The 13,824-nt window shown below is 42.1% G+C and overlaps 1 protein-coding gene across 6 annotated transcripts in view; it reads right to left on the bottom strand.

Annotated features, from left to right (window-relative positions):
* The window catches only part of ATP8B1 (ATPase phospholipid transporting 8B1), a 109,817-nt gene that overhangs the window by 6,788 nt on the left and 89,205 nt on the right, over positions 1 to 13,824 (bottom strand). For all 6 annotated transcript variants that reach the window (XM_070452466.1, XM_070452464.1, XM_070452468.1 and 3 more), the window contains 8 exons: positions 12,486 to 12,598; positions 10,807 to 10,971; positions 9,954 to 10,065; positions 8,739 to 8,814; positions 6,470 to 6,602; positions 5,691 to 5,979; positions 1,437 to 1,660; positions 193 to 276 (listed from right to left, as the gene is read on the bottom strand). In XM_070452466.1, the coding sequence (XP_070308567.1) occupies positions 193 to 276; positions 1,437 to 1,660; positions 5,691 to 5,979; positions 6,470 to 6,602; positions 8,739 to 8,814; positions 9,954 to 10,065; positions 10,807 to 10,971; positions 12,486 to 12,598 (1,196 nt within the window). The remainder of the gene's footprint in view (positions 1 to 192; positions 277 to 1,436; positions 1,661 to 5,690; positions 5,980 to 6,469; positions 6,603 to 8,738; positions 8,815 to 9,953; positions 10,066 to 10,806; positions 10,972 to 12,485; positions 12,599 to 13,824) is intronic.

Below are 13,824 nucleotides of genomic sequence, written 5' to 3'. Positions count from 1 at the left end.
GATGGATTCAACCCAGGCACAGAAATCTTCTTTTCTTACTATAAAACCAGAAGCACCACAGTTGTTGCCTGACAGCAGAAATATAATAGGGCTCACTCAGAAAGAAGTGAAAACCAAGAGAAGACACTGAGACACGTGCTGTGATACAGGCGCTCAGCCTGTGCAGAGCGCCCTGTCCGCACGGGGCCCTACCTGGTCGAGCAGCCCCATGAGCAGCACTGGCAGGCTAGAGTAGAGCACGTTGTAGAGGGTGATGAACCAGTCTTCGTACGCAGTCTGTGGGAGAGGACAGGGTCTGTGTGTCACCAACCAAGAAGCACTGCCCAGCTAGTCAGCACGCATGCACCTGCCCTCAGAGCAAGGACCTCCCCAGGGAGAGGACGCCTGCCTCCCCCATCAGCTATGCCCGCAGTAGGCATGAGTTTGTTTTTATAGAGTGGGCAGAATCAAAGGGCTTCTCACAGTCATCTCCCTCCTCAAATAAGCGGGGGAAAGAATCTGGTCTATTTGAAAACTGCTGGAAAACATCCGTGTTCATCCTCTTTTATTAATGAATGAGATTACATCCAGCTGCCTCAAAAGTACATATGTACCATTCAGATTTGCTTTTATCTTGCTGGTCCAGCATTTCCAGTTAAACATTATCTAAAACATTTTGAATATAAGAAAGAGGCTTCTGAAAGGGATAAGCAAGACTGTGCACACACGAGTCCTCGGGGGGCAGGGGGAGGATGAGGATGGGTTGAGGAAACGGGCTGACTTGGCACCAGCATTGATGCACAGTCCTGCACAGAAGCAGGAAGAAGGATCCAGTCTTGCTCAAGACCTCCTGGCCCAGTTTCCACATCGGCCCTCCTCTTGTGGCAGTTGTCTGTGGCATAGCATCAAAGAAGTTTGGACAAGCACAGGCACTGGCTTAGGTTCACATTTTACTAATGGGATTTTTCTGCCATTTCACCAATTTGACATGTTAGATATGTTCCTACTCCTATTTCAGCAAAAGATAAAAATTTAAAAACCAACAGCAATGGAGACATAATGGGTCTATGATCACCTGAAATTTATATAATCCCTTTAGTCACAATATAATTTTATACTTAAATCTGAAGAGTTTGTTCAAAGCTGAACAATTTGTTATCACTATTCTTAAAGGTAAGATGACTTGGGGGAAAAAAATCTAAGGTGAAGGCAAAGACACACAAAAGTCAACAGGCCAGGAACAAATCCTGCCTTAAGGCAAAGTAAGTTCGAAGCACCAGAAACATTTTAGAAAATTCATAAATTTAATTGATCTATGTCTCAATTATTAAGAGACACAGCATCAAAACTGTGAACACAGAAGGGAAAAATAGAAATTTTTTTTTTCAGAAGTAGTTTTATTCATGTAAGAGAGGAGTATTACTCATTTAATAATAATGATGATGGTGGTGTATTACCTGTGCAGAGTACCCATTGAAGAAGGAGTACCAGAAATGAACCAAAGTAAATGCAAAGTTTTTATAGAAGAAGTATCGCAGGAACTTGCACATCCTTATGTAAGACCATCGGCCATGCACCAAGAGCAGTCTCTGCAGGTATCTGAACTGTGCAAAGGAGTAGTCACTGGACATGACAGCTTGCATGCCTTCTTGTCCACTTATTCCAACACCGATGTGGGCAGCTATGGGGTGAGGAAGCAGATACTGTGAATCCTACGCTTATTTTAAAGCAAAACATTGAGACGATAAAAACGTTTCTATGGCAATACAAAAAACAAACGAACCTGACATTTATGAACCAATACATGTGAAAGCTATTGCTCACAATCCTCTACCCTCAGCTTCTGAACTCAAAGTCACAGATACAGGTTGCTATATAGAGCATATGGTTGGGCCTCCATAAATATTTGTGTAAGGATCTCAATGGGTGATGAATTCCATTTGGATTATCTGCCCAGCTCATAAGCCATCCTTCCCAGCCACAGGGTGAGCCCTAGGCACCCATTTATATACCATATCTCCCTGACTCCTTGGCCACAACTGAGTCAGCTGTGGGCAGATATGTAATCTGTGGTAGTTACTATGAATTGGCTCTCATCCTTCATTCTAAAATTTTACTCTAATTAGAGAGGTGGGAAAGCAAATAAAACCCCTATATTGCTCAGACTCTCTTGCAGCTAGGTCCTCTTCGTGAATTAGGTTCCACTTGTTTGGCCCCACTTGTGACTTGGAAGCAGAAGTAGATGGGAGCCCAGCATCCCTTTCCTGTTTGGCATTCCTGCAGCAGACTCTGTATATCCATTCTCCAGCTGCCCGGATGCTGATAAACAACTGCAAGGGCTTCTCGACAGGACAGCTCTTCAGAGGAGCCTCAACTCTAAAAACTCCTCTGGCAAGTGACCCAGACTTGGAGACACCACCCAGAACCAACCTTCCTCGGTCCATCCAGAATTTTCTATGAGCACCTGGCCCCCTGTATTAATCACTTCCCACTTAGAGTACCCGTAGGGATTTGTTTCCCTCAGTCTCTCTCTCGGTGTTTTGGAATTAGGATTCGGGTGTGTTGGTCTGGAATGTTGGCATGTAAATTCTTGAGTTGTGGGATGGATATACTTCTTTCTGAGGCACTGAGAAATAGAGTAATCTAGAGAAAGGATGAGAGAGACAGACTCTGGGTTCTTGGTACTGCTTCTTGGTTCTAGCATTATCCAGAGGCCTGGCTCCTTGAGCAGCACATATTTGTAGCTTTTTAAATTAGGTTTCTTTTTCTTGTATGCTAACTTTAATTGTTCTCTTAAGACTTGCAATCAAAAGTGTTTTAACTTAGATACAATTAAACTTTCAAAGGCTTATTCATGGCCCACTGAGACCTGAGGGGGGGGGCCAGTTGTTTTAAGGGGAGGAAGGTTTCCAGAATGGATAAAAATAATAGTTCCAGTTTTATCCATCTTTCCAATAGTCATTAAATTATATGTTCCACTTAGAGAATTATGAGTTTGATCTAGGTCTTAAAAGTCATGAAAGACAAATAGTGAGATCATTTTGAGAACATGTGCTGGAGAACACAGTCTACGGTTGCTCAGACCCTGAGAAGTGTCTGCCAGTTCAGCAGAGTTTCCAACTAAAAGCTCCAAAACCCCTGCCCCAGTTGCAGAATATAAGGTCTGACAAATTCAAGACGCTAACACAGTGACTTGTCCGAAACCTATGTTTTTAAATAACACTCTGCAATTCTAAAAAAAAAAAATAGAATAAACTGCATCTCGATCAATATTTATGACCTCTTTCTAAACACATAAATAGTTCTTAATGACCAGTCATGGTTGCCAGGCTGCTCTTTCCTACCAAATGGTGGCCTTCCTTCCTGAGCGAGTAACGGAAATGTTGCGATTCTTTCAGAGCCGAGGCGAGGAGCCCCTGAGCACCAGCCCCTGTGCTAGGCCGTGACATCCAGGCCAGCCTCTGCGCTGCAGACCAAGGACAGTATGTGAAGCGGACACTGCCCCAGTTCACAGGGTGACCCACGGCAACTAAACAGATGGACTTCATAAGACCACACTGCTTGTGTTTTCCTGAAATCTAAATATAGACACCTAGATTTTCCTGAAGTTTCAGATGTGGTTTTAAATGCCTTCCAAGTAGATTGCTTCATAATTCCCTAACAAACTGATAGTTTCTTCCTGCCACTTGAATGCCTCTTGTTCATTCTCAGGGTTTCGGCCAAGTAAAACCCCACCTACCAGCCATCTTCAGGCCCAGAGGAGGGAGAGGGCAGCCTCCGAGGGTCCCTGGGTCCCTGCTAGGGGCAAACTGGTGCACTGCAACTCCCTCCACGTCTACTGGACTACACCAGTAACCATGAAACAAGTTAGGAAATGGTCAGAGTTTTTTAGACACAGATCCCACTGTGCTTTATAAACAACGATTTCTGTGTATTACTCCTGATGCAGGTAAAACAACAGTTTTCACAAAGTTCAAAAGGTGCTTAACAATACTTGGATTAAGCTACGTTCTTCCAAGGAGACCTGGGATTCTCTGATTTTCATCCCCAAAGGATGCCTCCTACATTATATATAAAAGCATCTACCATATAACACAGCTTAATAAAATGCTTAAGACCACTTAAGAAAAAACAGTCTCTAGGAGATTCATGTATGCTGACTCTCTGTGATCCCTTTTGCTATCAACCAGTGAGCCCAGAGCAACAAGGGAGTCTTCAAGTCTCTCACATAGTCAGATGGTAAGTCTGTAAGGGACTGCCCTTTCTCCAGTATCTAGAAGTCTTTGTTATAACTGAAGAAAAATCATGTTTGAGTTACTTGCTTTTTTGGCAGAGGCATTTATGTTAAGGTACATAATGGAAAATAAACTAGAACTGGCTGCAGAGGAAAGAACATCTGATTCAGAGCAAGAAATGCCATTCGCACGGCAGGATGCGTGTGTGCAGAACTGCGGAGAAATTAAACTGGTAGAGGCCACAGACATACACGTGGTAAAGAAGCAAGAAGACGTACATCACAGAGCCGACTCCTGCTGAGGAAGATAAAGTTGGAATATTCTTAGTGTATATCAAGGAGGAGGAGGAAGAAACTCTAAGGAAAGAAAGAGACACGTGAGTTACAAAATAGGTTGAATTCAAAGTCTAGTTATATACATAATCCGTCTAAGCTACCCAGCACCTACAGGACATGTGCATACGTGCCATGGATTGTTCATCTTAAGAATAATATCACAAAGCTAGAGATGACATCAGAGACAATTTTCTTGTTCTCAAATGAGAAAGCTGACGTCTGAGCATGAGCCCAGGGTGACACAGCATGTTGGTATTAGGATGAAGGCAAGTATTCAGATCTCATTAGTTCAGGCATTTTCATTACAGGATACCCTTTACAAGTTCTACAGGGAAACAAAAGGACCAGGATTCAGACATACTGATAGGGATTTGGCTCCCAATGCTTTAATACCAGCAAAACTGTATTTCTACAAGATAGGACTAAATCCTTTCATTTGTGGGTACCTAGGGTCTTCCAACAAGCAAAAAGACCTTGGGAGGTCAGGAGAATGTTGTGGCCACATTGGAACTTTGCTTCAATGCCAAGTGTGTTACTCTGAGCTCACATGAGGTCACCCAATGGTGAAGTTTAACAACTGACCAACAGCAGGAAGAAAGCCCCAGAAAACAATGCTTAGGTGTGGGAGAGTAATATTCCCCAAACAAATAATAATTCAACAATTTATGCCAAGCTCAGTATAGATTTTTGCAAAACTTATTATATGGTAGGGTTTTCAATAAACCCTAAAGAAATACAGGAGGAGAAGCAGCAAGAGAAAACAAAAAGCCAAATCCAAACATATGCAACAGAAGGAAACAAGGATAAGGTCACCCACATGAAACTCATCTCCTACTGGGTCAGCTAAAAAGTTTGTGTGGGTTTTTCCATTAGACGTTATGGAAAACTCTGATCAAGCTTTTTGGCCCGTTTGGCCAACCTGGAACTTGGCACCGTGCGTGGCATAGTCACGCCTGCTGCACTCTCCTACTAGAAGGACTGTAAGCTTCCTGAGGGCAGGGTCACGGGTGTCGTCATCACAGGCAAGTGCCTTTGTCAAAGGTCTGCTTCATGAGAGCCCAAGCAGTGAGAGACTGCCCCCCGAAAGGGTCCCGCCGTTTCCTCTGGCAGCTGGCGGCCCTGGCCTGTGGGCGAGACTCACTTTTGATCATGTTGACGTCGTTGGCGCCGTCCCCGATGGCCAGCGTGATGGCCTTCTTGTAGCGCTTCACCAGGTCCACCACCATGGCCTTCTGCTTGGGGGTGACGCGGCAGCAGATGACGGCGCTGCACTCGCAGGCCAGGTCCACGAAGTTCTGCTGCTGCCGCTCCTTCGTCACCTCCCGCTTCCTCATGCTCTGAGTCCGCAGGCGCCGCTCCTCTTCCGTCCTGGGGAGCTTCAGCTTCAGAATCCTGCTTCTCTTGGACTTCTTCTCCAGAAGGATTTCATTCTGTGGCATTAAGGAGGGGAAAGGATTACAGTCTGTTTGGGGTTTATATCAGGAGTGCCATTCCCAAGATTTTAATCGTCTGAGGGATAATTCTGAGGCTGTGTCACTGATGATATTGTTCTGATTATAAAATATTTACTATAAAATTATAGAAAACTTTTAAATGTACAATGAAGAAAATTAAAATTTTCTGTTGACAACCTAGTAGTAACCACTGCTACCAGTTTATATCATATAATAATAATATTAGATATATTATGATCATATAATATGTAGCATATACATATCACAATATTATATATATCACATATTATTATATGTATCACTTATTTTATGTATCATATAATATTAACTCTCAGGCTTCGGAAATCGTCCTCTCATTTATAGGCTAACAGATTTTAACGTTGGTAATTAATATGAAACTGTCTAAAATTGGTTTAGAATGACCTGCTTTAGTTTGAGCCAAAGGGAGAGAACTAATGATACGTACCAACCAAGAGCCAGTGATTATCAAGGCACGGTTCCCACCAGACGGAAAAAACGGTTCGTACACTTGGGGTACAAATTTTGCATAGACTCCCCCTCTGTTCCTCTGGTTTTCCATCCTTGTATGAAGAAGAGCGCTGGGGGAAAATTTAAGTGTGTATAAGACCATGAACACACCCTTGACTGGGAGATAATTTTGACATATAATCTTTTTAAAATAACAATAAAAAACACACTAGCATAAAAGTTATCATCTTTTAACTATATGAGTATACAGTTCAATAGTATTATGTATATTCACATTGCTAATCTCCAGAACTTTTTCATTTTTCAAAATGAAACTCCATACTCATTAAATAACAGCTCCCTATTTCCCCTTCCCCCAGCTTCTGGTAACCACCACTTCACTTTCTGTTTCTGTGAATGTGACCGCCCCAGATAACTCTCATAATGGAATCATACAGTACATGCCTTTTCGTAATTGGCTTATTTCACTTAATAGTGGCTCATTTCACTGTTCTCCAGGTTCATTCATGTTGTAGCATATGTCAAAACTTGCTTCCTTTTTAAAGCTGAATAATATCCTGCATTGTAGGCAGATCCTTTACTGTCTGAGCCACTAACGAAGCCCCAGTTTTCACTGTATGGATATACCACATTTGTTTGTCCATTCATCTGTCAGTGAACCCTTGAGCTGCTTCCACCTCTTGGCTATTGTGATTAATGCCACTGTGAACATGGGTGTGCAGATATCTGTTCAAGTCTCTGCTTTTCATCCGTTGGGGTATATATATAGAAGTGGGACTGCTGGATCATGATAGTTCTATTTTACAATGTTTGAGGAATCATCATACTGCTTTCCATAGTGACTGCACCATTTTATATTCACCAGCAGTGCACAAAGGTTCCAATTTTCCATATACTTGTACAAACACTATTTTCTGTGTTTTTAAAATAGTAATCATCCTCAATCAATATTAGGTGAAACTGTGGTTTTAATTTGCATTTCTTTAGTGATTAGTGATGTTGAGCATTATTTCATATGCGTATTGGCCATTTATATGTCTCTTTGGAGAAATATCTATTCAAGTCTTTTGCCCATTTTTTAAATCAAGTGACATGTTACTAAGTCTTGATTCCTCTACCATGGAGGCACCATGTTCTGGGTACTTTATTATTTGCCAAAGGTGGCTGAAAGAAGATACAGTTGAAAATGTGTTCACAAGCAACAGAAGGAAGGCAACCTTAATCAGAATTATAGTATATTGGGGTGAACCCTAGTGTGCTATAAACATTAGTGACCACTGTTGGGCAGAAAAAAAAAAACAACTTATTTTCACATAAAGTTATATCTGCCTTTGAGTTATTCTGCATGCTTTATATTAACAAATTATTGAGAAGACTGCATACAGCTCACTCATGTGATACAAAAATGAGTCATGGAATTCTGGAGTAAAAAGGACTGTAAATACCCAATCTCTTCATGTTAACAAACAAGGAAATTAAGTCCGAGACAGATAATGTGATTTGCCTGCAACAAGCTGATGGGGAAAATGCAATGAGGACTCAGGTCTCCTAACTCTCAGCCAGGATTTTCCGTCTTACACACATAGAGCCTTTAGTCTTCACCTTCAAGGATGGGTTTCTCAACCTTGGCACTACTGATTCTTTGTTATATGTGGCTGTTATAGGTACTGTAGGCTGTTTCGCAGCACCCCTGGCCACTACCCCACTGGAAGCCAGGAGCACCCCAACTTCCCCACTGTGACAACCAAAGACGTCTTCAGACATCGCCAGATGTTCCCCAGAAGGCAGAGGCCCCGCCTCCCCCACCCGGCTTGAGAACCACTGCACTAGGAGATGTGGTAGCTATTGTTCTTTTTCCACATTAACTTCTCAGTTTCAAGTTGAAAATAAGGAGTGATCAAGACAAATCACTAAAGGCTGGGAGAGACAAAATATGAAATCTAATTCGTAATTAGTCAGTGATGTCTCAAGCCCACTTCCTTTTTCAGCAGGCAAGCGCTGAGGGCTTCCAAGGGATACAGAAAAAAGCCCCTGAAGGGGCAAGGCAGGCCTCAAGTTTCTCTACAACAGAAGGTTGAAGTGTGGTGACCTCGAGCTGCCTGCTGTCTCCTGTTTCACTTAGACTTGAGGAGACTTGTCGCAAGTGACACGTTCTAGCTCCATCTCTCTGTCTGTGTCTACTGTCCAGTCGTGTTTTTATAAAAATGAGATGTTACATATTCTCACACTGCAGGCCCTTTACTCACCTGATATCTTCCCCATAGCAGATAGTGGTATCTTCAGTAAGAAGTTCACAGGCAAATCCTATATTTTCAGCAGTTTCTACAACAGAAAAAAAAAAGTCAAATGTCATTCCTACTGATGAATTAAATAATGGCCTTCATCTAGTAACAATTTTTTCAATTAATAGGACAACCAGATTCAATCAAATATACTTTTTGATATTTTTGGTAGCAATGTCTAGACATCACTAAAGGAAAAAAATCCTTTTCTCTGTAATAAGTCTAATAAGTCAAAGTCTTGTCGAAACATTTTTAATAATGAAATATGCTATAATATCAAATGTGTAAGCTGGTTATTTAATAAAATCAATGTTCATTGAAATACTGAACACATCTAGTTCATGTGGTTTAATCTGGGTCGGGAAGATCCCCTGGAGAAAGGAATGGCAACCCACTCCAGTATTCTCGCCTGGAGAATTCCATGGAAAGAGGAGTCTGGTAGGCTGCAGTCCATGGGGTCACAGAGTCGAACATGACTGAGTAATACACACACAAGGCGGGAAGGATAACCATTTCCACAAACCCTCACACTGGACAGTTTCTCCCCTTTCACACCACCCCTACCACTCGTTTGAGGTCGGGACTTAATTCCTTAGCTTATCTGAGTGTGTAATCCATCAACAATGTCAGGGTAAAACAAATTATCTAGTTTCCCATGGAAGGCTTCTGGAGTAAAAAATCAACAGAAACATAACACAACATTCAACTCCTTGTTGAGCTCTGAATTTAAACATTAGAATCTTCCCGTGGGGATAAAATTCCAATTTTCAATTAATAAAAGAGGTAAGAAAACCAAAGCTGCTATTCAGCATGTTATGCTCTTCTGCTCTCTGCCCAACAGATGGTAAAGTGCGGAGGAAGGCAGAAGGGACCAGAGGGCTGGCCCTTTGAGGACAGGAGCCCATGTCGGACAGAGAGATAAGACTGAACACAGCCAGCAGGACATAAATAGGAGCTCAGTTACAAGGAGTAAATTCTGCCCCCAAGGGAGTTTCGGGAGGGGGCAGTCAGGGTGGGCTGGAGTAACACAGGATTTCTCAGGGAAAGCATCTCTGCCCCAGAGAAAGAGACAGTGCTTGTGCAGGATGGGAAGTCTGAGAAGGTCACCTTGAGCAGGGGAGACAGGAACTGTGGATATTTGTGAATTAACAGATAAGGCTTCCCTGCAAACTGACTTACCCTTTTTGTCTCCAGTGAGCACCCAGATCTTAATGTCAGCTTTTGAAAGTTTTGAAATGGTTTCTGGGACTCCATCTTGTAGCTTGTCTTCAATAGCTGTTGCTCCTAATAGCTGGAATGTACATTCACAGAAAGGAATTAGCAAATAAGCCAAAAATGTTCTGTATTTGCAGTCTGCCGACCTGTAAAAAGCAGATGGGCTAAGTACACCCCAGCCGCTGCACGACAGGGCCAGCGGCCAGCAGTAACTGGGAAGGCTGCCGTGTTCCACATGCACTGAAAACCAAGCCGCCAAAGTCTTTTTCCTTACAGTAATTCACCAAGACAATGGAAGTACCAATCAAGGACATTAAAAATATATAATTTTGTTGTGTGTATACCACTTTACACGGATACAAACCAGTTTCTTTTGCTAAAAGTCAACACTCACTATCTGTTGAACATTTCCTTTCCATCAAAACTCTACAAGCAATAAGTATTAAACTTTGGAAAGTCTCTATGAGTGGTGTATTTTTCTTATTTCAAGATTTTGCACAATATAAATCATCTCAGTAATTCTCATAGTGTAATAAGTATATACTGGCTTATTATTGTATAAAATGAATTGTAGTAGGTGATATAAAAATAATAGAATCAGAATCTCATAGTGTTTTCTGTCTTTTGGTTTCTCACAATGGCAACTGCTATTTTGCTCGCTGAAAAAAATTCAAATGACTGAGTTCCACTGTACCAGTTTCAAATACTACAGTTTGAATTGTATTTCAAGAGTGAGATCAAAGATGTAATAAAACTTAATAAGATTTCCAATGCTGTTCAGAATATCAAGGGAAAAGTTACAAAGGTTAAAACTCACAATTAAATCTTTTTCAATCTCCTCATATACTTTATCCAGAGCTTCGTCCCGGTTGGTTGAGGCTGTACTGGCAGCCATAAACTTTTTATTCCATTCTTCAAATTCTTTTTCTTCAATTTCCTTATAGCAAAGGCACAGTGTTCTAAGAGTCTCACTTGCAAAGATCTGTGAATTTAAAAGACAATCCAACCACCCAAAGAACAGTTATTTTTATATAAGTTTGAAATCTCATTTTGCAGTAATACAATAAGATAATTTAAAACGAGACTGTGAAATGATTCTGTAGACATACATTCCATAGAGGAGAGTAAACAAATATTAATACTTTGTTTTCCTAAGTATTCTCAAAATCTTAGGACTGTTTATTTGTAATTCCCTAATTAAAGGGGAAAGTATAGCTTTCTTCTAAATCAAGTCATGAGAATGAACAAAATAACCTTAACCACTAAGAAAATAAGAGACCAAGGATGGTGCCTTGTGGCATAAAGGTTTTGTACACCAGACCTGACAACTTTACAATTTGTTCCCATAAACGTTCAAAGACTATGAACTCTCAACCAAGCATTATTCCCTCAAACCAATTCTGAAAGACATGAGCCACTGTTAAAGCTGAGATAAAACATCTTCATGAAAAACAGTCTGTAAATTTAATCATGGCGAACAGATTTAAAGCCATTTTAAACAGCTTAAATGTGAAGCAGTAAAAATGTTTCATTACTTCACAATCACATCTTGTCTAGTCAAAATAGCAGAGCTGGTTCACCCAAGTGAGGATTTGCTTTCAAAGACTCTTTGGCAAGTTCTGCATGTATTTGATTAGACCGCCCTCATTCAAATTCTCATGAGGAATTATCCACTGTAACTGCATCAGCAACACATACATAACCCTAAAATGTGACCCCACTTAGTAAACAACTTTTTCTGAAGGACCTTTGGCCTGCAAACTCAGACCCTTCAAGTGGAGGGAAAAAAGACCCCTTTATTGAGTGCCGACTAAGTGCTGGGCACTGTGCAACTAGTTCATGCAGGCAATTAATGATTCATCCTCCAGGCTTCATTGCCACCATGATATAAAAACAAAACAATATGAGGGTGGGTATACAATTCTCAGATTTCCAGAAGCATGCTGAAAAACCGCAGCATCACTGAACCGAGCACACGTGTGCGTGCTTAGTTGCTAACCCCTGTCTGACTCTTGTGACCACATCATCCCGTAAATAGCAAGTCTGAAGTAACGGAGACCAAACTGATTCTCTAACAAAGACACCGATTATCCCATGCACTGCTTTCTCATGCCCCATCCTACAGGAATGTTCTCTTGACTTCACTATACGTAGGACACTGGAATTCTTGGAGGCCACACAGATACTGAGACTAGAGCACAGGATGGTTATGTGACTCGCTGAAGGTCCCCGGAAGAAAGACCAGCCTTTCTCCTGGGTCAGTCCTGCAGGCCCTGCCGACCTAGATGCACCGAGCTCGCTTCCGAGGAAGTCAGCCTCTGTGGCAGGATCAGAACCAGCCTGCCATATTCCTACTTGGGTGCTCTTTCCACTCAACCACACCTAGACAACAGAAGGGTCGACAGGTAGCACAGAGCTTTCACTCCAGCTTCAGAGACAGCACCAGAAAATAAGTTTGGAATCTGTGGCATAAAAAAGAGTGGAAGTGAGACTTACATCCAGGGCATCCTGCGTTTCTTGTTTCGTAGGATTCGTTCGATGTAACCGTTCATAAATCACAATGTCGGCACCCTTACAGTAAAGCCTGATATTGCCTTCCGGGGTTCTTACTAGTAGCAAGAGAAGGAAAAGCCAATAATCAAGTTAATGTTTGATTTCTTAAAACTATACAGTTAATCTTCTGAAGGGTTACAGTGCTAATCATTCCTAATTAGTTTAAAATAAGCAATGGACCTAGAAAAATGTTGCCCTCAACACTGGTAAGCCTATTTCATAGAATGTAATAGTGAAATATGAAAAGATTCCTTTAGTCAGCTCAGTTTTCCATATGCTTGCATATTCTTTCAGCAAATATTTGTTGGCTCCCTACTGTGTGTTGGAAAAGGCAATGGCACCCCACTCCAGTCCTCTTGCCTGGAAAATCCCATGGACGGAGGAGCCTGGTGGGCTGCAGTCCATGGGGTCGCTAAGAGTCGGCCACGACTGAGCGACTTCACTTCCACTTTTCACTTTCATGCACTGGAGAAGGAAATGGCAACCCGCTCCAGTGTTCTTGCCTGGAGAATCCCGGGGAGCCTGGTGGGCTGCCGTCTATGGGGTCGCACAGAGTCAGACACGACTGAAGCGACTCGGCAGCAGCAGCAGCAGTACTTCATGTTGGTTTTCTCCATATAGACTACTTTGTCCATGCCAGCCAATAGAAATCCTTCTTATCTATAAATCCACAACACTCACTGCCTTTAATTCTCAGGTCATTAACACGACTCCTTATGACCATTTTCTTGGCTTTTTTGATCTCTGAAGTACTTTAATTGCATCACATGTCTCACCACTATCTAGATTTTAAGTTCTCTAAGGTAGACGCCAGGCATGATCATCAGCCCAGATCAGTGTTAGGCCCACAGGAAGCACTCAGTAAAATGAGACTAATCATTTAACCCAGTAATAGTATCAGTAAAAAAATGACTAAATCAGGAAGCAGTTAAACCTATACACTGGTTAAAAAGTCAATCTCAATTCCTGCCCTGCAAATAGAACGGGCTTCTGGACGTGGTGGAGGAGGGGAGGAGAGGGTGGGATGGGCTGGGAGCCGCGCTGACATGCACGCCCTACCACGGGTACAATGAACAGCTCGCGGGAACCTGCTGCACGGCACGGGGGCCTCAGCTCTGCGCTGACCTCGATGGGGGGACGGCAGGGTGGGAGGGAGGCCGAGAGGGAGGGGATGTGTGTACACGTGTAGCTGAATCACACGGTTGTACAGCAGAAGCTAACGCAACATTGTAAACTGCTTATACTCCAATTAAAAAATAAAATTTAAAAAGTCAGTCTCATG

Source organism: Odocoileus virginianus, chromosome 22, assembly GCF_023699985.2.
Source record: "Odocoileus virginianus isolate 20LAN1187 ecotype Illinois chromosome 22, Ovbor_1.2, whole genome shotgun sequence".
Classification (NCBI taxonomy): Eukaryota; Metazoa; Chordata; class Mammalia; order Artiodactyla; family Cervidae; genus Odocoileus; species Odocoileus virginianus.
Note: the sequence above shows the minus strand (reverse complement) of the source record. Positions and strands in the feature narration are given on the sequence as shown.